The sequence below is a fragment of the Mustela nivalis genome, assembly GCF_964662115.1.
Source record: "Mustela nivalis genome assembly, chromosome: 20".
NCBI classification, from domain to species: domain Eukaryota; kingdom Metazoa; phylum Chordata; class Mammalia; order Carnivora; family Mustelidae; genus Mustela; species Mustela nivalis.
In genome coordinates, this window is record NC_139039.1 from 25,904,737 (window position 1) to 25,932,235 (window position 27,499).

At 36.5% G+C, this 27,499-nt stretch overlaps 1 protein-coding gene across 1 annotated transcript in view; it reads right to left on the bottom strand.

The window, feature by feature from the left end:
- Positions 1–27,499, bottom strand: part of GTF2E2 (general transcription factor IIE subunit 2) — a 65,631-nt gene that overhangs the window by 9,165 nt on the left and 28,967 nt on the right. The window contains exons 3-6 of the mRNA XM_082715659.1: positions 25,769–25,860; positions 21,985–22,092; positions 20,274–20,456; positions 10,930–11,023 (exon numbers count right to left, since the gene is read on the bottom strand). Of these exons, the coding sequence (XP_082571785.1) occupies positions 10,930–11,023; positions 20,274–20,456; positions 21,985–22,092; positions 25,769–25,860 (477 nt within the window). The remainder of the gene's footprint in view (positions 1–10,929; positions 11,024–20,273; positions 20,457–21,984; positions 22,093–25,768; positions 25,861–27,499) is intronic.

Below are 27,499 nucleotides of genomic sequence, written 5' to 3' on the forward strand. Positions count from 1 at the left end.
ACATATTCCTACCCCTTCCCCAGGGGTGGAAGGTTTCTTACTGTTCCATTTCCACTGCAGTTTGAGGCTTTTGTCTCACAGCAGAGAGGTAGGAAGAAGGACCTAGACAGGGCTTCGTGTCTTTCCTGTAGATACCCACTGAGGACAGTACATACCCTATACTCTATTTTATAAGCATCCAGGGAAGTCCCTGGAAGAAAGTCTGCAAGTAGGTATGAATTCCCTTCCCATGTGTTCTCAGCCCCCAAGGATTCTGTTTCTTCTTGCTAGTCCAATTTAAGCCTTTACCAGTTCATTAAAATTTTTAACTGCATTCTTCTGAGTGGTGTTCATTTTGTCTGTCCCAGGTAAACAAATACTTGCATCCCATCTTTTCCTGGAGACGCCTGTGTTTTCTTAGATTTCAGATTAGCTGGTTGTCCTACAACCTCAGCTCTCTGATGGATTCAAGAAAACTATAAATTTGCAGCTGTCTAGGATTTATTATTATTCCTGTAAGAGTGCCACAATGCTCTCTCCAGCTTTCTTCATTTTAAGTGGAAGCCAGAAGTTCCCAATTATCCACTTTTTTGGCTAAAGAAGGATATGATTAATGCAACTAGCTCTGCCGGCTTATGTGAGAGAAAATACCTTCAGGTCAAACTTCCAACTCAGCAATAAAAACATCATTCTAATTCCAAGAAAGTGCACAATATTGTTGTTGTTGTTGTTGTTTAAGATTTTATGTATTTATTTGAGAGAGAGAGAGATCATGAGCAGGGGGGAGAGATAGAGGGAGAACCAGACTCCCCATTGAGCAGGGAGCCTGATGCAGGACTTGAGCCCAGGACTGCAGGATCATGACCTGAGCTGAAGGCAGATGCTTAATCCACTGAGCTACCCAGGTACCTGTACCCACAACACTGTTTTAGAATATATACCAAAGGTGCCTGAGTAGCTCAGCTGGTTAAGTATCTGTCTTCATTTCAGCTCAGGTCATGATCTCAGGGTTGTGAGATCCAGCCCTGTCAGGCTCTACACTCAATGGGGAGTCTGCTGGAGATTCTTCTTTCCCTCTCCTCTGCCCCTCCCCCTACTTTCTCTCTAATAAAATCTTTAAACATAAATAAATAAATACCAAGCCAGAATTTCATGTCAAATTTACCACAGCTGCTGAAGTATGTCACCAAAAAAGAATAGTTCAAGCATTTTAACCCATGACTTGTTAAATTCTAACTATCAATATGTAAAACTGTCTTTTATCTAGAATGAATATTATGTAACTGCATAACAAACTATACTTTTCTCTGCATGGAAAAAAAGATAAAGAGAATAAAAGTACATATATGATAAAAACATTATTTACACAATGGTAATTGTCAGTCAATACACTCTTAACCAAGCATCTATAATAGCAGCATTGCCAAGGTTCAGTTCCTTGAAGACTGAAATTACTCTTTCTACTTTGTATGTATAGTGCTTACAGACTTCAGGCCTCTTATGACACAATCAAAGAGGCAGTAATACCTAACAGAATAGTGATAACAATGGTCTAGAAAGCTAGAAAGCTAACAGTGACAGTAATGGTCTAGAAACCTAATTAATGTACCACCAAAAAAAAAATACACAACATAAACTTTAATGGCACAACGAAACTGAAAGTACATTAAAACAAAATTTAACTACTTTCTGTGCTAAAAAATGTGTTGCTTGGGCTATTTTCAGAGAAAAATCCCTGAATAAAAAAACTCTTCCATGGGGGCATGTGAGTGGCTCAGTTGATTAAGCACCTGACTCTTGACTACATTTTATCATCTCAGGGTCATGAGACTGAGCCCCACGGAGGGCTCTGCACTGGGCATGGAGCCTACTTAAGATCCGCCCCACCCCATATCTTTTTTCAATGTCTGGGTTTCTTGATAAAACATTTCTACATTAATTCCTGCCTTTCTTTATCTCAGTGCTGTTTCAGTATTTAAATATTACATGTACTGTGTAAATGTACCACAGCTGCATAAATACTTAAGATGAACAATGGAAAGCAAGGCCTAATTTTTTTTTTTTAAAGACTTTATTTATTTGACAGAGAGAGACAGAGTACAAGCAGAGGGAGCAGGAGAGGCAGGCTCCCCACTGAGCAGGAAGCCATATGTGGGGCTCGATCCCAGGACCTGGAATCATGACCTGAGCCAAAGGCAGACACCTAACTGACTGAGCCACCCAGGTGAACAGCACCTAATTTTAAAGGCAAGATATAAGCATCCCAAATTTAATTACATTTTAATGTATGCAAGGACAAAAAATGTATAGTTGACCAGAAGTACAAAGAAAAATCATGGTTTTCTCTAATTTCATAAAGTCATTGCAAGAAAATACAAATCCAAGATAATCCATATTTTCTATGAGGCTGGCAAAGTCCACTAAAAACATCTAGTACTGGAGAGGGTACAGAATTGGATACCTTTTCATATACTGCTGTGAAGGGTAAATGGGTCCCAAAAAAATGGTGCAAACTTTACAGATAGGCAAGGTGTTGACAATTTTTAAAATATGCCTTATCTTCTGATCTTGCAATTCTACTTAAAGAAAACTACAGTAAGGAAATAATCAGAGAAGTGCACAAGTAATTATGTGCAAATACTATTGATAATAGCATACAGCAGAACAAAAATCAAAAATTACATCTCTACTTGTGGAGCATCAGAAAAACTGTTTTAAAGTACATTCATAAAATGGAAAGCCATAAAAAAATAATGAACTAAAACAGCATAAGCGCCCCCAGGAAAAGAGCTTCTGGGAGAAGCTCTGTATTCTAAGGATAAAACTGAAATTGTTTAAGTTTCTAAGCAGAAATGAACAAGTTAGCAGAAATGGAAGAAAAATCAGACTGTCACTGGACTTCTCACCAGGAACACCAACAAACATTCTATAACTGCAAAAGATCTTTGCAAATGTGGCCTCAGACTGCTAAACTGGCTCTGATTCTTTATTATCCATTTAACAAAACACAAGACTACAGATCTACTTAGTCAATAACCACACAGCTAAGTAAACATGAATAAATAACCAGTTAAGATTTAAATATCTAGTATTCTGGTACTATTTGGTATTTCCAATTCCTCTGATAATAGCTAATATTACTGTTACTATTAGTCTTACTACATGCAGGCTCTGTTCCAAGCTCTATGCACATTTATTTTTAACTCATTTAATTCTCATAAGGACCATGAGACATATACCATTATTTCTCTTTTATAAATGAGAAATCTCAGAAGTACCTTGCCCAAGCTAATAAGGAGCAGATCTAAGATATAAACCTACAGATTAACTATTCAAACATCTTGACCACGGCATTTATACTGCCTCTAAATGAATAAGATCCTGATAAAAGGAAATAAATGCCTTTGTGAAATAAGACAAATACCTAAGTTCAATTACTGTGTTCATGTACCTATCTGATTTTCTAAATTACTATAAATAAGCTCTGTCCTTACTTGTATTATACCTCATTTAAGACATTTCCTTCTATTACACATAAAATGAAGGGTGAGTCTTCAAAGGTGACTAAAAGCTTCATCAATCAGTATTTCTTCTTTAGCTAAGACTGCCACCTACTGGGTTAACACAAAAATCTCCATCAAGGGGCACCTGGGTGGCTCAATGGGTTAAAGCCTCTGCCTTCTGCTTGGGTCATGGTCCTGGGGTCCTAGGATGGAGCCCCATGTCAGGCTCTCTGCTCAGTGGAGAGCCTGCTTCCCCTCTCTCTTTCTCTGCCTGCCAATCTGCCTACTTGTAATCTCTGTCAAATAAATAAATAAAATCTTAAAATAAAAACTCCATCAATACAATACAATCAGGACAGCACATTTTGAGTAAAATATGAACAAAGAGAAAGAGACAGAGAGGAAGACAAATGTTAAGACATGCATCAATTTCCAGTGGATCTTCTCTGGAATCACACAACTTATATCATTAGAAAAAAACCTGTATCTTGAAAATCAGTGATTTATGCCATACTGACAATTTCAACTCCAAAAACAGTGTCTGAATCCTGAAATTCCTGTGGATCGTGACTTATTCCCCCAGTGTCTACAGTGCTGTACGAACCTCACAATAACAGTACGCTAGAACCACCATCTGTGTTCCCATGTCAACGTTCCCTCGGCTTTAGGAAAGCTTGAGAACAGAGACCTTACTCACTGAGTGACAACCCTCTATAACTAAATGCACTGAACAAAAGAGTTCAAGAAAAGTCTGAAGACTTACTTATCTTACTTATAAACATAAACTGTACCTTTAATATAATTTTCAACCCAGACATTTTTGCTTCCTGGGAAACATTTCTTTGGTAATGTCTGGATACACTTTTGGTTGTCACACTGGGGAAAAGTATGCCACAGGCATCTAATGAAGCCTGGGATTCTGGTATCATCTACACTGCACAGCGACAACCCCAACACCAAAAAGTTTACTCAGCTCCAAATTATCAACACCATCATTGTTAAAAAACCTTTCTTGGGACGCCTGGGTGGCTCAGTTGGTTAAGCAGCTGTCTTCGGCTCAGGTCATGATCCCAGCGTCCTGGGATCGAGTCCCACATCGGGCTCCTTGCTCGGCAGGGAGTCTGCTTCTCCCTCTGCCTCTGCTTGCCATTCTGCCTGCCTGTGTTCACACTCTCTCTCTCTGACAAATAAATTAAAAAATCTTTAAAAAAAAAACAAAAAACCTTTCTTACTTCCAGCCATCTTTCTTAGAAAGTATAGAGATTAATGAAAAACACCAGTTGATGATAAGAATCAAATTCTGTTTACATATATACACAAAATATTTCTTATATTGGTTTAACAAACATGATTTTGTTACATACAAAAATCATGTTACATTTTGAAACATACAAAGTACAATAAATAAAGAATATGGTATATTAACCTTTGAAAATCTCAGGAAAATTTCACTTTGTATTTTGCAGACCTTTGCCACAAATTCTTTACCACTTAAGGCAAACACTAATTATGGTAGATAGGCTGCACTGCATCACACCTGTACTGGTCTATTTGTAGCCATCACATTCAATGGTGATTATAAATGTAAACAACTGTGTTATTTATATCCCATTTATAATCTAATATAAATACGCCTGAGTAATTACAAACATTGAAATACATTTATAAAATATAAACCAATTTCCATTTCTCCTTTCTTTTACAGTCAGGGCATCATACTTTTTTTTTTTTTTTTAGTGGGGGCAGCAGAGGGAGAGAGAGAAAAAGAATTTTAGGCAGGCTCCACCCCCAGTGCAGAGCCAGACGCAGGGTTCCATCTCCAAAGCCCTCAGATCATGACCTGAGCTGAAATCAAGAGTTGGAAACTTAACCAACTGAGTCGTCTGGGAGCCCCTATGTTTTTAAAGTAAGCTCTGCACCCAATGTGGGGGCTTCAACTCGGCATCCTGAGATCAAGAGTCACTTTCTCTACTGACTGAGGCAGCCAAGCATCCCTGTATTATATTAACTTTAAAGAAATTATGTCTGGGCGCCTGGGTGGCTCAGTGGGTTAAGCCACTGCCTTCGGCTCAGGTCATGATCTCAGGGTCCTGGGATCGAGTCCCGCATCGGGCTCTCTGCTCAGCAGGAAGCCTGCTTCCCTCTCTCTCTCTCTGCCTGCCTCTCCATCTACTTGTGATTTCTCTCTGTCAAATACATAAATAAAAAATCTTTAAAAAAAAAAAAAAAAGAAATTATGTCTCAAAGTAGGTTATATCATCTGGAAATTTTATTTTACAAGAGCAAAGAACAAGTTAAAAAATATTTGTTCCTCAAGCTTCACTGAATCAGACTTAAGGATTAAAAATCACAGGCCTACGAAAAAAAACAAAGTCTTTACTACAGCCTTTGCCTTTATTATACTCTGCTTGAGCCCCACTTCCGCCACAATGGCACCCATATCAGGGCTATCTCCATCTCATTCTTTCACAGCTTTCTTCACTTGAGTTCTACCCCTCCTAGTGCTTTACCAACTTGCACATACTTCATTTGTCTCTTTTCTAGAATTTGATACAACCTGTCATCATATTTGATTTTTATATTGTTTATGCTATCCTTTAGAATGTGAACTCTACAAAGGCAGAGACTTGTCTACCTTGTTCGCTAGTGTATCTCCTGCATTTAGCAAAATGACTGGGGCGTATAATATGACATTGGTAAATATTTGTTGAATAAGTGAAGTCTTATAGAATAAGTGAATTCATGAATATACACAATAACAGATTGCTACCAAAATCCCAGAAAGTGTCAACCAGGAAATAAAAACAAAGAACAAAGTTGATTTAAAAAAAAAAAACCAAACAACTATAGGCATCATTTAAAGATTTTATTTATTTATTTGATAGAGATTACAACTAGAGAGGCAGGTAGGGAGAGAGGAGGAAGCAGGCTCCCCGCTGAGCAGAAAGCCCGATGTGGGGCTCGATTCTAGGACCCTGAGATCATGACCTGAGCCAAAGGCTTTAACCTACTGAGCCACCCAAGTGCCCCATGATATCTATAGTTTAAGCAAATTAGAGATACAAAGAATCACTCTATATACGACAACTTCCCAAAATTATACTTTCCAAACAAATAATGGGACAATCTATCATGTAAAAAGATAATTAATATAAAATGACACTTCAAGAAGTTAAAACCAACTACAAGCCAATTACAAAGGAAACATTTAAACAAAAGAAGACAGGGTACATCGTAAAAGGATGGGCAAAAATGTATCAGACCAAAAAAAGGGAAGGGATTAAAAGAATATAAGATAAAGCCAGACTTCAAAATAAAAGAACATTAAATTGGACCAAGAGAGATGCTTTACAATGATTATGATTCAACCCTTAAGCTAAAACTGTCAAGAATGTTTATAAACCAAGAATTCTGCAGGAAAACCACCAGGAAGTAACAGCAAAATTAAAACAACAAAAAAATTTGGCAGATTTTAAATGTTTGCTCAGTCACCACTCATAGAAAGTAATCAAAAACTAGTATGCAAAGGGTGATCTGACAGATGTTTTCCTCTAAAACAAAAATACAACAACAAAAGTAAAACAGATATACCAACACAGCATAATAAGGAAGTAAGGAAGAACGTGCAAATACAAGAAGTTAGCAATAAAAAGGGAAAATTACAGACAAGAATTAAATTCTGGGGCTATACTCTGCAAAAAGTATATGCTATTAAATCTGAAAATTAACAATGGATGATTTTAGGAAAGCAGAGATTATAAAAATTAATTTATGAGATGGGAAACTTAATGATGGACATTAACCAAAGAAGATACAAAGAATACTGTCCAAGAAACAACAAGACAGAGAAACTCATGGGTGTTTGTGTTCAAATCTTCAAGGAATCGAATATTCTCATAAGGAAAGAATGGAAAGAAAAAGGAAAACTATACTTCTCTTTTGATGTATCCAGCATCACACACAAACCAAACCCTGAGAAAGTGAACAAAAAAAGAAAACTGGATACTAAAGCAAAAACCCTTCAGTACATAGAAAAAGAGTCCAGAAACATATAGTTAAAAAAGGTTTATTTATTCTAGGAGTCCTTATTCAAGGACAATCAATATTAGGAAACCTAGTAATATACTTCAACACCTATTAAATAAGTCTACAACAACAAAGACTTAATAGATGCAAAAATAATTTATCAATTTCCCCTCCCATACCTTCTGATATATATGCCTATTTCGTTAATTAAAAAACCACACACGTCTCCAGCATGTAAAGGGTGTTGAGAATATTTGCTGCAGCATTATTAAGTACTTAAAAAAATCATTCATTGGGTACACTTACGTAACGGAATACTAAATAACCATACAGTCTTAGAGACTATCTGAGAAAAAGTAAACTAGAAAAATAAACATCAAGCAATTTATACAACTTATTTCCAGATAAGTGGGATTTTACTAACAAGCATATATGGTTACTTGTATAGTCTGACTGGGAAAAAGTGAAAATCCTCATCTTGGGGTGCGTGGGTGGCTCAGTCAGTTAAGTGTCTGACTCTTGGGTTTTGACTCAGGTCATGATCTCAGGTTCGTGAGACTGAACTCTGCACCGGGCTCCGTGCTCAGCATCTTAAGACTCTGTCTTCCTCTCCTTCTGCCCACCCCCTCAAATAAAGGAAGGAAGGGAGGGAGAAAATCCTCATCCTGTCCTTATAAGTCAAGTAATAAGGAGATGAGATGAGTTTAAACCAACAAAGGCCATTCAAAATGGCAAATGAAAACAGGGTAATGTTAAGAAACAGAAAGGTAGGGGCGCCTGGGTGGCTCAGTGGGTTAAGCCTCTGCCTTCAGCTCATGCCATGATCCCAGAGTCCTGGGATCGAGCCCCACATTGGGCTCTCTGCTCAGCAGGGAGCCTGCTTTCTCCTCTCTCTCTGCCTGCCTCTGCCTACTTGTGATCTCTGTCAAATAAATAAAATCTTAAAAAAAAAAAAGAAAAGAAACAGAAAGGTACACAAACAGGAAAAGGCTGAGCAAAGTTAAAACAGTGATATCTATAGGAAAAATTGCACTGCAGACAGAAAATACCAATGACTCGGTATAACGATTAGTGTGAGGATATAGAGGAACAGAAAGTACTCAATTAAAATTTCTCCAATAAATTATTATCAAGAAATCCTAGAGTTTTATCATGTTCTTAGAGAGCTACTGCAACCTCATCTGGCAAGCTGAACATCTGCAGCTATGCTGCACTATACTGCCATCTGCAGAGCAGACTTAACACTAAAATTTCCCTGGAAACATTCAGTTATTTTGATTTTAAAGGTACCAAGAAAATGGCAGAGAAACTTAAACTAGTAATATACTATATTAGAAAGTGAAGAAGAGAGACAGCAGGTATAATCAGCAACACAAGAATAAGTCATTATAATACTTCAAGCTGAAAAATCAAGAAATAAAAATATAAATGTATTATTTAATAAAGTAAGGGAACAACCACCCAAAGAATTAAAATAAAACAAGTAGTGCCCCAAATCAAAGGGACTCAAATTAGTGAAAGGAAAACATATCTGCTTTTCACTGCAATTGAACATATGATACTTATGTTTTAATACTGCACGTTTTTTTCAAATGGATTAACTATGCCAAAGAATAAAGGAATCAGCTATTTTTTAAAAAATACTTCTAAGTATCTTAAAAATCAAGTCCACCTCAACATTTTTTTGAGGGGTCAAGTCAATTTGAGAAGTATGAAAGTTTCCATAAAAGCAAAACTGTAAGTAAAGGAGACTCAAGCAACACAAAAATTGCTAAGCCAAACCTTTCTTAAATGAGCACCTATCATTACAATGTAAAAAAGAAGTTCACTACTCCCTTACATACAGAAGCTTACCTTATTTATTAGAAAATACAATACAGAATAACTGGAATACTCTGAAAACAATTTTTTAAAGTTACAAATTTACAGTAAATTTATTTTTACTGTAAAGTAAAAATTAATATTTATTAATAAAGAAGCTTACCTTATTTATTAGAAAATACAATACAGAATAGCTGGAATACTTTGAAAACAATTTTTTAAAGTTAAATTTACTGTTACAGTAAAGTTATTTACTGAGAACCAACTGCATACAAGATGCTCTCAATCACAATTTTCCACCAAAATACAACATTCTATTTACTCAGATAAATCACAGTCATCTAAGTAACTTCAGGTTAACTAAACTCCTATCTACTAGCACCATAAGCCTGAATATTTACAGCCAGATAACATATGAAAGAAAAACTTACATAGTACAAATTACAAAATCATAATCAAAAATGTATGGGCTACTAAAGGGACAAGAATCATATGGGTATTTTTTATACAAAACCATTTCTTCAATAGAATCTCTTTTATTCAATACAATAAACATCAGTCACTAGGACTACCAGGCAGGCATAGCAAGTTTTCACTATCTGGAATCTAATATTACTTTTTTATCTCATGTAATTCTATATTATTAGAATTTTTTGGTATCTGTTTTGCTTCTCAGGTTTTATAATTAAAATGATGTTTAATTAGGTTCAAAATTAATACAAATACAAATTAATATAAATTTATAGTAAAATAGATTTGTCTAAATGAGAATTTCTACTATAGTAGAGATTTCTACTATTTCTACTATAGTAGAGATTTCCCATGAATAAAACCCTTGTTTAACTATTTTACTTGTCAAATGCTGATGAAATATTTTTTTAAAGATTATGTTTATTTGAAAGACAAAGCCCACACCAAATCGAGGTGGGGTGGGGTGGTGGACAAAAGGAGAAGAAGAGAGAGCATCTCAAGGAGACACCCAACGGAGTGGGGAGCCCAATGCAGGGCTCAATTCCACAGCCCTGAGATCATGCATGACCTGAGCCGAAATCAAGTCAGCCAACTGAGCCACCCACATGCCCTTGAAATAAAATACCTAAAATTCAAAATATAGGCATCACACATTTAGTATAAGATTCAACAGAAGCTTAGCATCTGACTCTACAATAGTCAGAAAAAAGTAATCTTGCCTATCCAATCTGATAACCAAAAGACTCACAAGTTATTAAGAGAGTATCAGTCACCAACAAAAGTTTGTTTTTTCCCATTCTGCGTCAAGCTTTCATATCAAGATATGAAGTAATATTTGTAAAATAACATAACTAAAGAAATAAACTATTTAGTACAGCTGCTATAAGCATAAGATATCACAACCTACTGATACTATGATTACAAGTAAAATTAACCAAAAATCTTTCAAATGACATATTTCAAATGGCATTCCGAGAAACAATGTTACTGGTAAGATTATTAGCTGTGCTCTAAGAGATGATAAAGCTAAAAAGCACTACTACAAAATTTGAGTTATAACTGGATTATAAATATAAATTTTGTCACACTGTATTTCTAACATACTTGAAAATTAAACAGAAAGGCTCACCTTCGTCCACAGAAAACTGACAGCTCTTATCATTGAAGAAAAGAATTTTCTTCTTATCGGGACGATTTACAAATAGTATCTGGTCCCCTAAAGCCTTAAAAGATTAAAAAAAAAATTTTTTTTTTCAGTTAACTCCAAATTACCTCACCCCAAAAGATTTTCTTTTTAAAACAGCAAAGGATTCCCATTTATTTTAACCTTCAGTTACAGCATTAGTGTCTAATGCACCTAATTTTAGTTCTTAAGTTTCTTTCATGAGCAGTTCTCACTATTTTACATATTGGTATTTTAGGACTTTTATTCTTAGAGATCTTTCAAAGTACAAAAAGAAGTTACTTATTTTGGGGGGGAAAAAAAAACCCAAAAAACTCAATCTATGTTTCAGTTATGATTTGGGTCCACTGGAGTCTTATTTTTTTTTTTAATAATATGAAGGACGTTTTCTTTTCTTTTTTAAAAAATTATTATTATTATTATTATTTCTTTTCAGCGTAACAGTATTCATTGTTTTTGCACCACACCCAGTGCTCCATGCAATACATGCTCTCCCCAATACCCACCACCTGGTTCTCCCAACCTCCCACCTCCCACCCCCCACCCCTTCAAAACCCTCAGGTTGTTTTTCAGAGTCCATAGTCTCTCATGGTTCACCTCCCCTTCCAATTTCCCTCAGCTCCCTTCTCCTCTCCAGCTTCCCATGTCCTCCATGTTATTTGTTATGCTCCACAAATAAGTGAAACCATATGATACTTGACTCTCTCTGCTTGACTTATTTCACTCAGCATAATCTCTTCCAGTCCCATATGAAGGACGTTTTCTTTTTTTTTTTTTTTTTAAAGATTTTATTTATTTATCAGAGAAAGAGAGGGAGAGAGAGTGAGCACAGGCAGACAGAATGGCAGGCAGAGGCAGAGGAAGAAGCAGGCTCCCTGCTGAGCAAGGAGCCCGATGTGGGACTCGATCCCAGGACGCTGGGATCACGACCTGAGCCGAAGGCAGCTGCTTAACCAACTGAGCCACCCAGGCATCCCTGAAGGGGGACGTTTTCAATACAGATATCCGGATGTTGAAACACCGAATTGATTAGAGGGTATTAACTTTCTAAATATGGTGTCCTCAAGCACATCTTCGTTAATATAGGTTATCAATTTATGAATCTGTTGTTATACAAAGATATTCCTTTTTTTTTTTTAAGATTTATTTATTTATTTGTCAGAGAGAGAGAGCACAAGCAGGCAGAGTGGCAGGCAGAGGCAGAGAGAGAAGCAGGCTCCCTGCTGGACAAGGAGCCCAATGTGGGACTCGATCCCAAGATCCTGGGATCATGACCTGAGCCGAAGGCAGAGGCTTAACCGAATGAGCCATCCAGGCGTCCCTGGAGTCTTTTTATTAATCTAGGGAAAACTGGGGGGCGGGGGGGGGGGGGCTGCATCATGCTCTCTGCTCAGCGGGGAGCCTGCTTCCCCTTTTCTCTCTGCCTGCCTCTCTGTCTACTTGTGATCTCTCTGTCAAATAAATAAAATCTTTAAAAAAAAAAAGAAGAAGAAGAAGAAGAAAAAAAGAAAAACTGTGGGATTTTGGTGTTCTTACTTTTCCTCTACCTTAAAATATTTTGCCACTTATTCATCACCACCAATCAGTTATTTCCAATTATGTTTTAAAAAGCTACAACAGGGCCGCCTGTTGTAGCTTTTTAGAGGCAGGCAGAGAGAGGGGGAAGCAGACTTGACCCCGGAACCCCGAGATGATGACCTGAGCTGAGCCAAAGGCAGAGGCTTTAACCCACTGAGCCACCCAGGCTCCCGTCTCTGAAATAAATTTTAGAAAAAAATCTTAAAAAGAAAAAACTGACAAAAAGGATTGAGTGAACAAATCCTAAGAGACCTCTGGGGCACCAGCAAGTAGACCAAAATACGCACTGTGGAGTCTCAGAAAAAGAGAGAGAAAAAGTGGCAGAGAGCATATTTCAAAAAATAATGACTGAAAACTTCCCTAATTGAAGAAATATATGAATGTAATAAACACTCAAGAAGCTCAATGAATCCAAAGAATATGAACTCAAAGAGACCCACACAGAGACACATTATAAATAAACTTTCCAAAGACAATCTCGAAAGCAGCAAGAGACAAGCAAACCAGCACATACAAGGAAGGGATCCTAAAAAAAATTGTATTTCTCATCAGAAACTTTAGAGGCCAAGAACCTCTGGTGGCTCAGTCAGTCTTCAACTCAGTTTTGGCTCAGGTCATGATCTAAGGGTCACGAGTTCGAGCCTTGTGTCAAGCCTTATGCTCAGCACCAAGTCTGCTTAAGATTCCTTCCCCCTCCGCCTCTCTCCGTCCTGCTCTTCCCACCAACTCACACTCGCCCACAATTTAAAATAAATAGAATCTTAAAAAAAAAAAAAGAAAGAAGGAAGGAAAGAAACTTTAGAGGCCAGAAAGTAGCAGGCTGCTATATACAAAATGCTAGAAGAAAAATCTGTGAACACAGAATCTTCTATCCAGCAAACCTACCCTTCAAAGGTAAGAAAAAATTAAGATATTCCCAAATAAAAAGGCTTTTTTAAATAGTTAAAAAAAAAAAAAAAGGGTAGACGATTTCATTATCACTAGGATCTACCAGGCAAGAAATGTACAAGGGAGCCCTACAAGAGAACATGAAAGAATAAGTAACTCAAAGTTAATATGAAGAAATAAAGATCTCACTGAAGCTAAGCACATGGGCAATTATAAAAGCTAGTATAAAGTTTGTAACTATACTTTTTGTTCTCTACAGATTTAAGAGACTAATACATTTTTAAAAGGCAATTATCAGTCTAATAGCTAGTATCACTGTAACTCTTTTATATCTCCAAATTTTGGCTTTTACATAGTTTAAGAGACTAACAGATTTAAAAGAATTATTAGGCGGTGAGTGTGTGGCTTAGTTGGTTAAGCAACTGCCTTCGGCTCAGGTCATGATCCTGGAGTCCCGGGATCAAGTCCCACGTTGGGCTCCCTGCTCCGTGGGGAGTCTGCTTCTCCCTCTAACCTCTCCCCTCACATGGTCTAATAAATAAATAAAAACTTTTTAAAAAGATATTAAAAAATAAAATAATATAAGTATTATTAGTTTATGGCAATGTGTGAAGATGTAATTTTGTGACCTTTACAACAAAGAGGTGGGAATGGAGATGTAAAGGAGTAGATTTTTAATATGCTACTGAAGTTAGGCTAATATAAATACAAACCAGTACAAATGTTATAACTTTAGGATGTTAAATATAATCCCCATGGTAACCACAAGGAAAATAGCTACAGAACATACACGAAGGAAATGAGATAGGAATCTAAACATTTCAATATTAAAAAATCAAGGAGGGGCACCTGGGCGGCTCAGTCAATTAAGCATCCAACTCTTGATTTTGGCTCAGGTCATGATCTTGACCTGGGTATGGAGCCTGCTTAAGATTCTCCCTCTCCTCCTGCCCTTCCCCCAACTCTCTCCAAAAATAAAAATTAAAAAATGAAAATACAAATAAATCAGCTAAACACAAAATAGTAATGCAGTAAAAGGAAGAACAAAAATGCAGAAGGCGTATAGAAAACTAAACAAAATAATATTCCCTTGTAAGTAATTAAAAAGTAAGACAATTAGGGACTCCTGGGTGGCTCAGTCAGTTAGGTGGCCTTCAGATCAGGTCATAATCCCAGGGTCCTGGGATTATCGAGTCCCACATTGGGCTTCTTGCTCAGCAGGGAGCCTGGTTCTCCCTCTCCCTCTGCTCATGTGCACTCTCTCCCCCCATACCCCATCAAATAAATAAATAAAATTTTAAAAAGAAAGAAGATTAAACTCTGCAATCAAAAGAAAGAGATTCCAGGCAGCCTCGGCAAGCATATGAGCCCCTCTAAAACACATCCCCGAGCCACCCAGTGGGCAGCTTCCAAAGGCACCAGCAATCTACCCCCAAGCGGCCCCTACTCTGGAGAGGCTAGCCATGCACACTAGAGCGCCTGCAGCCGTTGCAGCTGGGCCTCTTGGCCAGATGTGTCAGAGCCAGCTCCATTCACCAGTGTACCACCAGCAGCTCCTACTGGGCCTCAAAGCCACAAAGAAAGACAGTGCTGAACATCAACAAGTTCACACCAATTGTGGCCCAGACACAAATCAGACTGCCCCTCAAAGGGGATACCCCTGGGGTACTTGCCTCAGGTGATGAGGGGGGCCCCAAAGGACACCCTTTACATAAAGCCACTCCTTCAAAACAGGGAGACATAACTGATCTAACCAGTATATAGAAACTCACACAGCTAGGCAAAGTACGGAGGGAGAGGAATATATTCCAGAAGAATAGAACAAAGCCTCAAACAAAAAACCCTAAATGAAATGGAGGTAAGTAATCTACCAAATAAGAAGTTCAATGTCATGACCCAAAAAATACTCACCGAACTCAGAAGCAAAACAGGGGAATACAGTGAAAACTTCAACAAAGAGAAAATTTAAAGAGCGCTGAAAAATCAGAACTAAAGAATACAATAACTGAAATGAAAAACACTGTATAGGGAATCAACTGCAGGTCAGCTGATACAGAATGGATCATTGATGCATAAAACAGGGTAGCAGAAATCACCCAATCAGAACAGTAAAAAGAAAAACAAATCATGTATCTGATTAGCGGTTACTATCCCAAATATATAAGGAACTCATGGAACTTAATACCGAAAAATAATCTAATTCAAAAATTGGTAGAAGATCGCAAAACACGTTTCCAAAGATGGCCTACATATGGTCACCAACATGCTCAACATCATGACTAGGAAAATGCAAAACCACAATGAGGTACCTCATCTCACACCTGTCGGGATAGCCACTATTAAAAAGACAAGATATAATTGTTGGAGAAAATGGAGAAAAGGGAAATCTCAGGTACTGTTGGTGGCAATGTAAACTGGAAATTAACTATGAAAAGAGAACAACCATATGCTCCAGTTACTTATCCAAAGAAACCAAAAACACTAAAAAAAATATATGCACTCCTTTGTAAACAGCATTATTAACAACAGCCAAGATACAAAAACCTAAGTGTCCGCTGATGGATAATCAGATAAGGAAAATAGATACACACACATAAATGGAATATTATGTAGCCATAAAAGAAGAAATCTTGCCATCTGTAATAAAAATGAATGGACCTTGAGGGCATTATGCTAAGTGAAATAAGTGAGACAAAGGAAGAAAAATTTGTATTATCTCACCTTTATGTGGACTCTAAAAAAAGAAAAAAATCCTTGGTGATTGCCAGACACAGCAGTGTGGATGGGGAAAATGCATGAAGTAGTCAAAATGTGCACACTATGAAGTTATAAAATAAGTCATGGGGATGTAATGTACAGCATGGTAACTACAGTTAATAATACCATATTACATGTTTAAAAGTTGTTGAGAGATTAAATCTTAAAAAGTTCTCATCGTTAAAAAAGAATTTGGTGCTGGCGCGCCTTAGTGGCTCAGTGGGTTAAAGACTGCCTTCCACTCAGGTCATGATCCCAGGGTCCTGGGTTCGAGTCTGCATCAGGCTTTCTGCTCAGCAGGGAGCCTGCTTCCCCCTCTCTCTCTCTGCCTGCCTCTCTGCCTACTTGTGATCTCTGTCAAATTAATAAATAAAATCTTTTTTAAAAAAAATTTGGTGCTACATATGGTGACAGATGTTAATTGGACTTATTGTGGTGATATAATTTCACAATATATACAAATACTGAACCATTATGTTATACATCCGAAATATGATGTATGTTTCAAAGCTGTTAGAATAAAAGAATTCGTCAAAGTGGCAAGACAGATACAAAGTCAATACACAAAAGTCAGCTACATTTCTATATATTAACAATGAACAATCTGAAAAGAAGTTACAAAAACAATTCCATTCACAAAAGCATCTAAAAGAATAAAATACTTAGGAATTAACTTAAAGAGATGAAGGACTTGACACCATGAAAACTATAAAATACTGCTGAAAAGGGTGCACCTGGGTGGCTTAGTAGGTTAAGTGCCTGCCTTTGGCTCAGGTCATGATCCTGGGGTCCTGAGACTGAGGCCCAAGTGGGATCCCTGCTCAGCAGTGAATTTGCTTCTCCCTCTTCCTCTGCCCCTCTCCCTGCTCAAGCACTCTTTCTCAAGTAAATAAAATCTCTAAAAAGAAATAAAAATAAAATACTGCAGAAAGAAATTAGACAACATAAATGCAAACACACCCCCGGTTTACAAATTAAGATGTAGATAATATCCAAAGTGATCTACAGATTCAGTGCAATCCTTATCAAAATCCCAATGATGTTTTTTGCAGAAATAGAAAAACCCATCCTAAAATTCATATGGAATCTCAAGGGACTCTGAATAATCAATCTTGGAAAGGAAAAACTAAGCTGGAGGATTTACTTCCTAATTTCAAAACTTCCTACAAATCTCCAGTAATTGAAAGTGTAGTATTGGCATAAAAGCTGTGGAAGAGAGAACCCAGAAATAAATCGTCCCATGTATGCTCAAACGACTTTTGACAAGGGTGCCAGGGCATTCAATAGAGAAAGGACAACCTTTTCAACAGGTGTTAGAAAACTCAACATCCACATACAAAAGAATGACACTTGACCCTTACCTAACACTATATATGAAAATTAACGAAATGGATTAGAGACCTAAATATAAGATCTAAAACTATAAAACTCTTAGAAGAAAACTTAGGGCAAAATCTTCTAATCTTGGATTTGGCAGTCATTTCCTGGAAATGCCACCAAAGGCAACAGAAGGGGAAAAAAAAGTGACACATATGACTACACAAAAATACTGGCATCTGTACATTAAAAAACACTATCAATGAAGTAAAAAGGCAGCTCACAAAATGGGAGAAAATACTTGCAAAGTGTGTATCTAATAAGTGATTAACACCCAGAATACATACATACTAGGACAAGTAAAACAACTCAATTCAAAAAATAGGCAAAAGATTTGACATTTCTCCAAATAATGTATACAAATAGACAATAAGCACATAAAAGAAATATCCTCAGTATCACTAATTACTAGGGAAATACAAATCAAAACTACAATGAAATAAACCTCATATCCATTAAAATGGCTACTATTTGAAAAAAAACAACAACAACAACAACAGAAAAGTGTTGGTAAGGACACAAAGAAATCTGAACCCTTGTGCACTGCTGGCAAGAATATAAAATGGTAAACCCACTGTGGAAAATATGGTGGTTCCTCAAAAAACTAAAAACAGAATTACCATATTATCCAGCAATTCTACTTCTGGTTACATACTCTAAATGGAAAGCAGAGTGGCACATGGGTGGCTCAGTTAAGGAACTGCGTCTTGATTTCAACTGAGGTTGAGATCTCAGGGTCATGAGATCTGGCCCACACTTCAGGCTCCACAATCGGCATGGAGTCTACTTGTCCCTTTCCCTCCTCCCACTTGTGTGCACACTCTCTCTAAAATAAATAAATAATAAATATTCTTGAAAAATAGATTAAAAAAATCAAAAGAAAAGTCTTGAAGAGAAATTTTTTACGAACAAGTTAATAGTAGCATTATTCCCAACAGCAAAATAATGGAAGCAACCAAATGGATAAGCAAACTGGTCAATGCCGTACTATCAGCCTTAAAAAGGAAGGAAATCTTGATACAAGCTGCAACATGGAGTAACCTTGAGGATGGATACCATGCTAAGTGAAATACGACAATCACAAAACAATGTAGAATTCTACTTGTCTGAGTTACTTAGACAAGCCAAATTCACAAAAAGAATGTTGCCTGCTAGGGACTGGAGAAGTGGGATAAGGAAAGCTGTTTAGTGGACTAAGTTTCAGCTTTACAAAATGTAGAAGTTCTGGATTATCTCTTGTACAACTGTGAACATATTTTACACTAATGACCTGTACTCTTAGACATGCTTAATATGTCAAACTCTACCTCATGTGACAGTTTTTACTACAATTTGTTAAAAATTTAACTAAAAAAAAAACCACCTGAGGAGTAGCCATTCCATACATACCTTAAAAATAAATCCTATTTCAAATCTGAAGAGGGCTCTGCTTCGGGAAATGGCCAAGTCCCTCCTAAGGTAACTTTTTTTTTAATAGAAAACTTACTACAAACTCTGGATATTTTCCAAAAGAGTTCAAAGAACAAAAAAGATGTATTATTTGCCACCCACTGCAAAAAAGACAAAGGTTAGAGTTTGAGTCTAGCCAAGATAACTGCCCATTTATACACAAAAACCAACAAAAACACTCTGGAGGAATGTAACAGAATCTTGAGTCTTTATTACACATATAATTCACAAAATTTAAGACTCAACAGAAATTTATTAGACATACAAAGAAGCAGGAAACATGACCCATACTCGAGAAACAAAGCACAGACCAGCCCCCAAAATGACCCAACTGTTAAATTAGAATAGGAAGATTTTAAAGCAGTTGCAAGAAATTTTACTCAAAAATGTACTGGAAAAAAAGGCTTATAATGAATGAAAAAAAAAAAAAATCAGCAAAGAAACAGAAGACATAAAGAACGGAAAGTCCAGAACTGAAAAATACTATCTCTAAAATAAAAAATTCACCAATGGGAATTCACAACAAATTAGAGGTAAAGAAGAGAAGTCCACTAACTTGACAATAGATCAAAACAAAACCAAAAAAAACCTAATAAATAAATAAATTAATTAAAAGAGTCTCAATGACTTGTAAAATAACACGTGTCACTTAATTACCAACAAGTACAGGAGAGAAAGGAGCAAGTTTTACTCCAGAGGTAGCAAGACAAATGAAACATCAACAACTAGCATTAATCATTAGCAACTGTGCAGAACAGAGACTAGCAGCCTTTCCAACTGAGTTCCAACTTTAAACTGGAAATGTTATCCGTATGGCTTTCTGTAATAGACTTTTAGGAATTAAAACAGCAAGGTTATTAGTCAATGCTTTCGTGTTTAATACCTCTGGTTCCTCAGGTTAGCAGTGTCTACAAGAATTGTTGAAGTAGCTCTTGTCTACAAACATAACTTCTGAGAAAAACTTTTGAGATGTCTTTGAGAAAAACTTTGCAGAACTATTCTGAAGACACAATCATACCCAAAACAAAACAAAAAGGAGATGTCAAATTTACACAAATATGGTGGCGCTCTGCCCTGCTCTGTAGAATAGGACCCAAATTTCAAATCTTCGACTGGCTCACTGCAACCCCAAGTATATATAAAGGAAGCTATAAAAATAAAAAGTTACATTACCTGTTTTCTTAAAACAAGACATTATTAATTCAAATTATACTAAGGTATAGAAAGAAAAGAGAGGTTACCTTGACAGCTTTCTGAGAATTGGGGAGTCCTTCCTCTATGTCTTCTAAAAGAATTCCTCCTAAGCCTCGCTGGTCATGCTTATCTAACAGCCTAAGGAGGGCTTTCTTATCTTTCAAGTTGTATTTGGGCTTGAAGGCATACTTCCCATCTATTACTTCAATTTTGGGATTATTGACTAATGCCTGTAACAGTGACACAATTTGGATATATTAACAAAAGGAAACATATACATGTTCTTAAATTCTACTAATTATTTTAAAAATATTGATACCAAATACAACCATAAATAAGTTATCTTGTGAATATCAATTAGCAGATCTAAAATACTAGACATCGAAGATCCAAAAACCAATAGGTAGAGATCAGCAAGTTGCTCACTTTTTATAAAAGAAACTTTTTATTATTGCGCTAATTCTTTAGATGAGTAAAACCATTTTATCACGACTGAAACTGCACCCACATTCTTTTGAAAATAAAAGATAGAAAAGAATAAATGCTAATTAACATTAATAGACAAAGTGAACTTATCCCACCCTCAAAGTATAGTTTATCACATATTGGCATTTTGTGTGAAACATAACCCTGGGATGAATATAACCCTGGCAGGTATATACCTGCCCCACCTGGTATCACCAACAGGTGTGGAAGGAACTGAAAAGCACCACTAGTGCATATAAGAAATTTACCTATAGTGGCAGCTTGAGAATGAAACTGAGTAGGAATGCAGGATTTATTGAATATAATTATATTCCTAGTCAGTTCTGTACAGCTACTACTAGAAGGAAAGCTCTTCGAGGAAGAGCTACCCTATTTATTTTCTTCTGCAGCTGCCAGCCTGACCCTGGAAAAGGAGAAAGAAAAGAACATAGAAGAAAGGAGGGAGAACAGAATAGTAAAAAAGTCATTTTTAACTAATGTTGGTAGTCTATGAAATTTGAAGATTAGGTAATACAACAGGATTTTTATGACTATATATCATTAAGATGATGTGCTATAATGTTACTAATAATCTGTTGATTTTATATTCTAAAAATCAAGAACAATATTTTGCTCAGTATAATAAATTACTGAATTAGATTTAGGAATTTTACATTTGCTCTTTAGACTACAACACTGGTCACAGAATATATTCTTCTTAATTGTCATTTCATACTTAAATAGAAAAGATGGAAATGTGTGAATTTTCTTAAATGCTATTCATTTCCAAATTAGCAGGGTCAGTGATTACTGTGGGTTTCTTTTCCTCCAATGATGTGTGTATATACACAGTGTAAGGATTAGTTTTCCAAGAAATCTGTCGGAGACAGTAACATCACCATCAAGTCATAATAGTAGTATGAGTACAACAAATATCTCACTATCCCTACATTACCTCATGATTTAAATGTTCAAAAACATGTATAAAAACAATTCTAAATTTAGCAATTTAAAAAGTATCAATTATTCTGTAAAAACTTAAATGAAACTGGTATAATAACTGAATTTTTTATAATTTTTGTGCTAAAAGTCTTTGCCATTTTAAATAGATACATAAGTTTTTAAGAAAACCAACAAATCAAACCACCTCAAAAAATATGCATGTTAAAAACAAAGAATCTATACCAGTTCTTTTAAGTAAAAATAATGGTCAGATTAAAAACCTTAGTTACATAGCAAATATCTCATGGTAACTAACTAATTTTTTTAACTCCACTTTAAGGCTATTCTTACCTCAGTCATTAGCCATTGTTTCTGCTTGAGTCCTATATCTAAATGTTGTGTTTCATCCAAAATTTCTTCTAAAGTGAGAGGATGCGTATCTCCTCGCTGATGCCGTGTCTATTGAGGGAAGAAACTAATTAGGAGATAGTTTTAAAATGCTAGATGCATAAGTAATAAATACAAGTAAGTTAATCTTTCAGAAATGGAGAACATGTATTATCTGAGGCAATACAATAGTGATGAGGAGAATGGACTGTAAAATCAGAATCAGGTTCAAACTTGTAGCTCTGTAAATCAAATGATAAACTGAGAAAAAGTATTTTCAATTCATAACCCAAGAGCTCGTCTTCCTAATATTTTATTGGCCCCAAAAACCTAACAGGAAAATGACCCAAAGACAGGAACACAGAAATCATACAAAAGTGGGTGGCTCAGTCACTTAAGCTTCCAACTCTTGACGGCAGTTCAGGTCATGGTCTCAAGATCTTAATATCAAATCCCGTGCCAGCCTTTGTGCTCAGTAGGAGTCTGCTTGAGATTCTCTCTCCTGAGAATCTTGAGATTCTTCTCCCTGCTCACGTACTTTCTCTAAAATAAATAAATAGGGGTGCCTGGGTGCCTCAGTCCATTGGGCATCTGCCTTCAGCTCGGGTCATGATCCCAGGGTCCTGGGATCAAGACCTGCATCAAGGCTTCCTGCTTAGCCGGGGAGCCTGCTTCTCCCTCTCCCTCTGCTGTTCCCCTTGCTTGTGATCTCTCGCTTTCTGTCAAATAAGTAAATAAAATCTTTGAAAAATAAGAATAAAAAATATAAAATGAAAAATAAATCTTTTAAGAAAAAATCATAGAGGGACGCCTGGGTGGCTCAGTGGGTTAAGCCACTGCCTTCAGCTCAGGTCATGATCCCAGCGTCCTGGGATCGAGTCCCACATCAGGCTCCTTGCTTGGTAGGGAGCCTGCTTCTCCCTCTGCCTCTGTCTGCCATTCTGTCCGCCTGTGCTCGCTCTCTCTCCCTCTCTCTCTGACAAATAAATAAAATAAAATATTAAAAAAAAAAAAAGAAAAAATCATAGAGGGGAGCCTTGGTGGCTCAGTCAGTTAAGTGTTCAACTCTTGGTTTCAGCTTAGATCATGATCTCATGGTTCATAGGATCAGCCTCATGTAGGGCTCTGTGCTTGGTAGAGAGTAAGCTGGAAGAGTCTCTCCCTCTGTCCCTCCCCCTGCTCATGTACTCTCTCTCAAAATAATCAATATTTTTAAAAAAATGAATAAAAATGGAACTCTGTTGAGTATTATATACAAAGTGAATTTTATCAATATTTTAATATACATGAGTTATTCTAATCAACTGTGTGCTAACAATAATAGTTGTGATAGTATTTAGAACTTATGGTCACAAGAAAAACATTTCTAACATATATACTATTGCGGCAAAAAGTATGACAGATGATGACTGAAGTATTTTCAAGCATGAGGGCGCCTGTGTGGCTCAGTCAATTAAGTGACTGCCTTCAGCTCAGGTCATGATCATGGGGTCCTAATCTCCCTCTACTCCTTCCTCTTGCTTGTGCACATACTCTATCAAATAAACAAATAAAATCCTTAAAAATATACATATTTCGGGTGCCTGGGTGGCTCAGTCGTTAAGCATCTGCCTTCGGGTCAGGTCATGATCCCAGGGTCCTGCGATGGAGGCCCACATCGGGTTCCCTGCTCAGCAGGAAGCCTGCTTCTCCCTCTGCCCCTTCCCCTGTTTGTGCTCCCTCTCTCTCTCTGTGTCTCTGTCAAATAAATAAATAAAATCTTTAAAATAAAAAATATATATATATGTGTATACATACACACACATATTTCAAGCATAAAAATACACAACATTAGGCTAAAATGCAGTGGGAGTAACAGAACAGACTTACAAGTTCAAAAGGAAAATAATTAAAATTTCCAACCATATGTTTGTTTTTACAATTTTTTTTTAAAGATTTATTTATTCTAGAGAGAGAGTGCACGCACGTGGGGGGAGGGAGGGAGGGAAAGAGAGTCTTTTTTTTTTTTTTAAAGATCTTTATTTATTTGAGAGAGAGAGTGAGAAAGCACAAGCAGGGAGGAATGGGAGAGGGAGGAAACTCCCTGCTGAGCAGAGAGCCCGACATGGGGCTCAATCCCAGGACCCTGGGATCATGACCTGAGCCAAAGGCAGACACTTAACGGCTGAACCACCTACGCGTCCCCCAGAGTGTTTATATTTTTAACTAATAATGAGATTTAGATCCCCCTAGAGAAATGTAAAAGAGGTATTCTGTTGAAATATTATGATATGTCAGAAATTCCATTCTTTGTTACTATTTCAACTTTTGCTGAAAAACTAATTGTCAATTTAAATATGTGCAGAGAGATACATAATTTCTCAAAATTGTTTCAGGAAATAACTGAGCACAAAAATTGGAGGTCACAGTCCTAAAGAAAGTTATGAAAGTTACGGATCATCTAGATTAGTGAAGACTGCATTAGCAGAGTAGCAGTAACATGACATTTGAATGTCAATCTCCCTCAACAGACTAACCGCCACGGGGGAATACTTTTTTCCAAGTAGTCCCAGCAACAGTGCTATAAACAGCATACAGTAGGTTTTAATTATTGTTTATCACCATGGGGGAATGGGTGGATGGAATGAATGAATAGGGAATATGTGTCAAATGTATTATTTGATAATGGGAAATTATGAACTAATAGATTTCTACCACAAATCAAATACAGACTACAGATTTCAGACCCAGTCAGACATTAAGTCTCTAAAAGCCCTAACATAAAAACTTGACTTACATTTTAAGCAATCTGTAGCGGAAATGTGAAGTAACACATATAGTACTTTTACTTTTTTCAAGAGATACAACCAGTAACTAAACAAGAATGACTGTGGCAGAGGAAGGGGGCAAATCTGAAATAGTTTAGCCATTTAGTAACAAATGAAATTTCACTTTAATAAGTTAGGATTCAGTCTCTGGTAAAGCCAAAATGCCGTATCATCAAAACTTCAAAACTTACTTCAAAAAATAGTAAATCTTCCATCATATCTTAAATTCTAAGGTCTTCTGTAAATCGTTGTTTTCCTAAGACCCTCAGTAATTCTCTATTTTCTCCTCCAAAAGATGCAGAAAAACCATCACCACCGTAAGTCTCAACTATGTAGTTTTCACTTTTCACCTCAGTGGAAATAACCTGCAAATTGTTCACCTCTTCCTAGTGGTTTTGACAGCAAGTATTGAGTAATTAAGAAGTGATTGTATCTACTGCCTGGGCATAATTTATAAGTGAAATGGTAGGCTTAAATTGGATACTTGAATTAATATAAATTAAATACTTAGGTGACTCACTGCAGTACTAATCTGATATAATGTAAGAGGCTTGGAGCATTACTTTTTTTTTAGTTATACTGAGATATAATAGGAATACAGCATACCTCACATACTGAAACAAGAAATTTGATAAATTTTTTTTTAAAGATTTTATTTATTTATTTATTTGACAGAGAGAAATCACAAGTAGATGGAGAGGCAGGCAGATAGAGACAGAGGGAAGCAGGCTCCCCGCTGAGCAGAGAGCCCGATGCGGGACTCGATCCCAGCACCCCGAGATCATGACCAGAGCCGAAGGCAGCGACTTAACCCACTGAGCCACCCAGGTGCCCCAAAATTTGATAAATTTTGACATGTACATACAAATTCACTTCTGAAACCCCAATCCTCTTCCTCTGCCAAAAACTCAAATAGGATGCGTGTTGAGAAAAGTACTTACCTTCATGTAATTCACAATCTTAGCAAGAACACCAAACTTATATCCAGAGCTTCCTGATAGAGCTTTCAAGTTAAATGATCCATTGCTATGATCTGGAAACGAGGTTCAAAAATAATTATAACATTTTCATAATAGATTTAATTTTGACTTTTAAGCAACTAAGATGATTTTTAACTCTAGTAAAATATTTGTTTTGCATTTTTCTATCTAGTGAATTCTACCCTGTAAAACTTTGGTATAAATTAAAATTTATGAGTATATAATAAGCGTATTAATTTTCCCACCAAGCTAGGTACAAAGTATTAAGAATTCACAAGCATTAAAATACATTTTTTCTGGGGTGTTTGGGGTGGCTCAGTTGGTGCAGTATCCGACTTCATCTCAGGGTTCCTGAGTTCAAGTCCCACATTGGACAGGGAGCCTACTTAAAAAAAAGTAAAATACATTTGTTCCATAAGTACCTTTGTCTCACTGTTCCCTTAATTATGATTAGATTTATCCCCAAGATTAGAAGCATGGCTTTTTAAACAAGAGGACAACACAAATCTCAAACTGATGCGAAGAGCTTTTCTAACAGACTTAATACCATGAGAAATGAGTGAATTACTTCCAAGAGATAAAAAGTTCCACTTACCACCTATTACATCAATTTCTGCCTCTCAACTTAAAACAAATGGGAACTAATGGGGATTAGTAAAAGAAATGATACCATAACTAAACTTCAAGATTAATTAGGGGAAAATATTTTAAAAAAGGAAAAAATTCATAGGCAATGACACTGCATAAACATGGATGCTTTAAAAAGGGCGACAGCATGAAACAAGGAGCAATCTGTACTGACGACAATTTATTTCAGAACTTGTATCATTCTGTTGCATTTTGTAGGCAGAAACCCTAATGCTACTATGAATCACAAGCCTATTCCATTAGTCATAAGTAGGAACAGTTAAAAAAAAACCTCATAATTACTAGAAAAACAATTCAGAAGTACACATTCTATTAACAAACCATCAATTCAGATATATTACGTTCTCTTGTGGCTGCTAATCCACAAAGGAAGATGTTAAATACAAGGTGGGGCAGGGGTATCTCTGGCACCAGCTTGGTGGTAATAATTAAAAAAAAAAAAAAAAAAAAAAAGGAATTCATTAGAACAATGCAAGTCAAATGTAACAATTGTCAGAGAGCCAAGAATAGTTTTTAGATGGCAACATAATACTTCTCTGAGATTAGTTTGTGAAAAGACTCTATTAAATATACTTTTTGAGACTAAAATGAGGCTTGATATGTAATTTTCCTTTAAAAATATTACTGTCATCATTTGACAACAACTTAATTGGCACTTTATATCCTGTTTCCAAAAGTGGTATCATGGATGCCTTACAGGTATGCTTTCACATTCATTATTCCAATTATGAAATACTACCTACATGGTTCATTTTCCCAAGGTGTTCAGAGCACTTTAACAATAAAAGTAACATTTAATGAACACTTATTATTTGCCACAGGGCATGCTAAATATTTGACTTTCTCATTTAATCCCTCCTAAAAACTCCCATTTAGGCGGTATTGTCCCCTTTTAAACATAAGAAAAGTAAGAGTACTAAGCAGAAGAATGCAGATTCAAATTCAGTGATACTGCCTTGTTTAAGAATCATTAACTAGGGGACGCCTGGGTGGCTCAGTTGGTTGAGCAGCTGCCTTCAGCTCAGGTCATGATCCCAGCGTCCT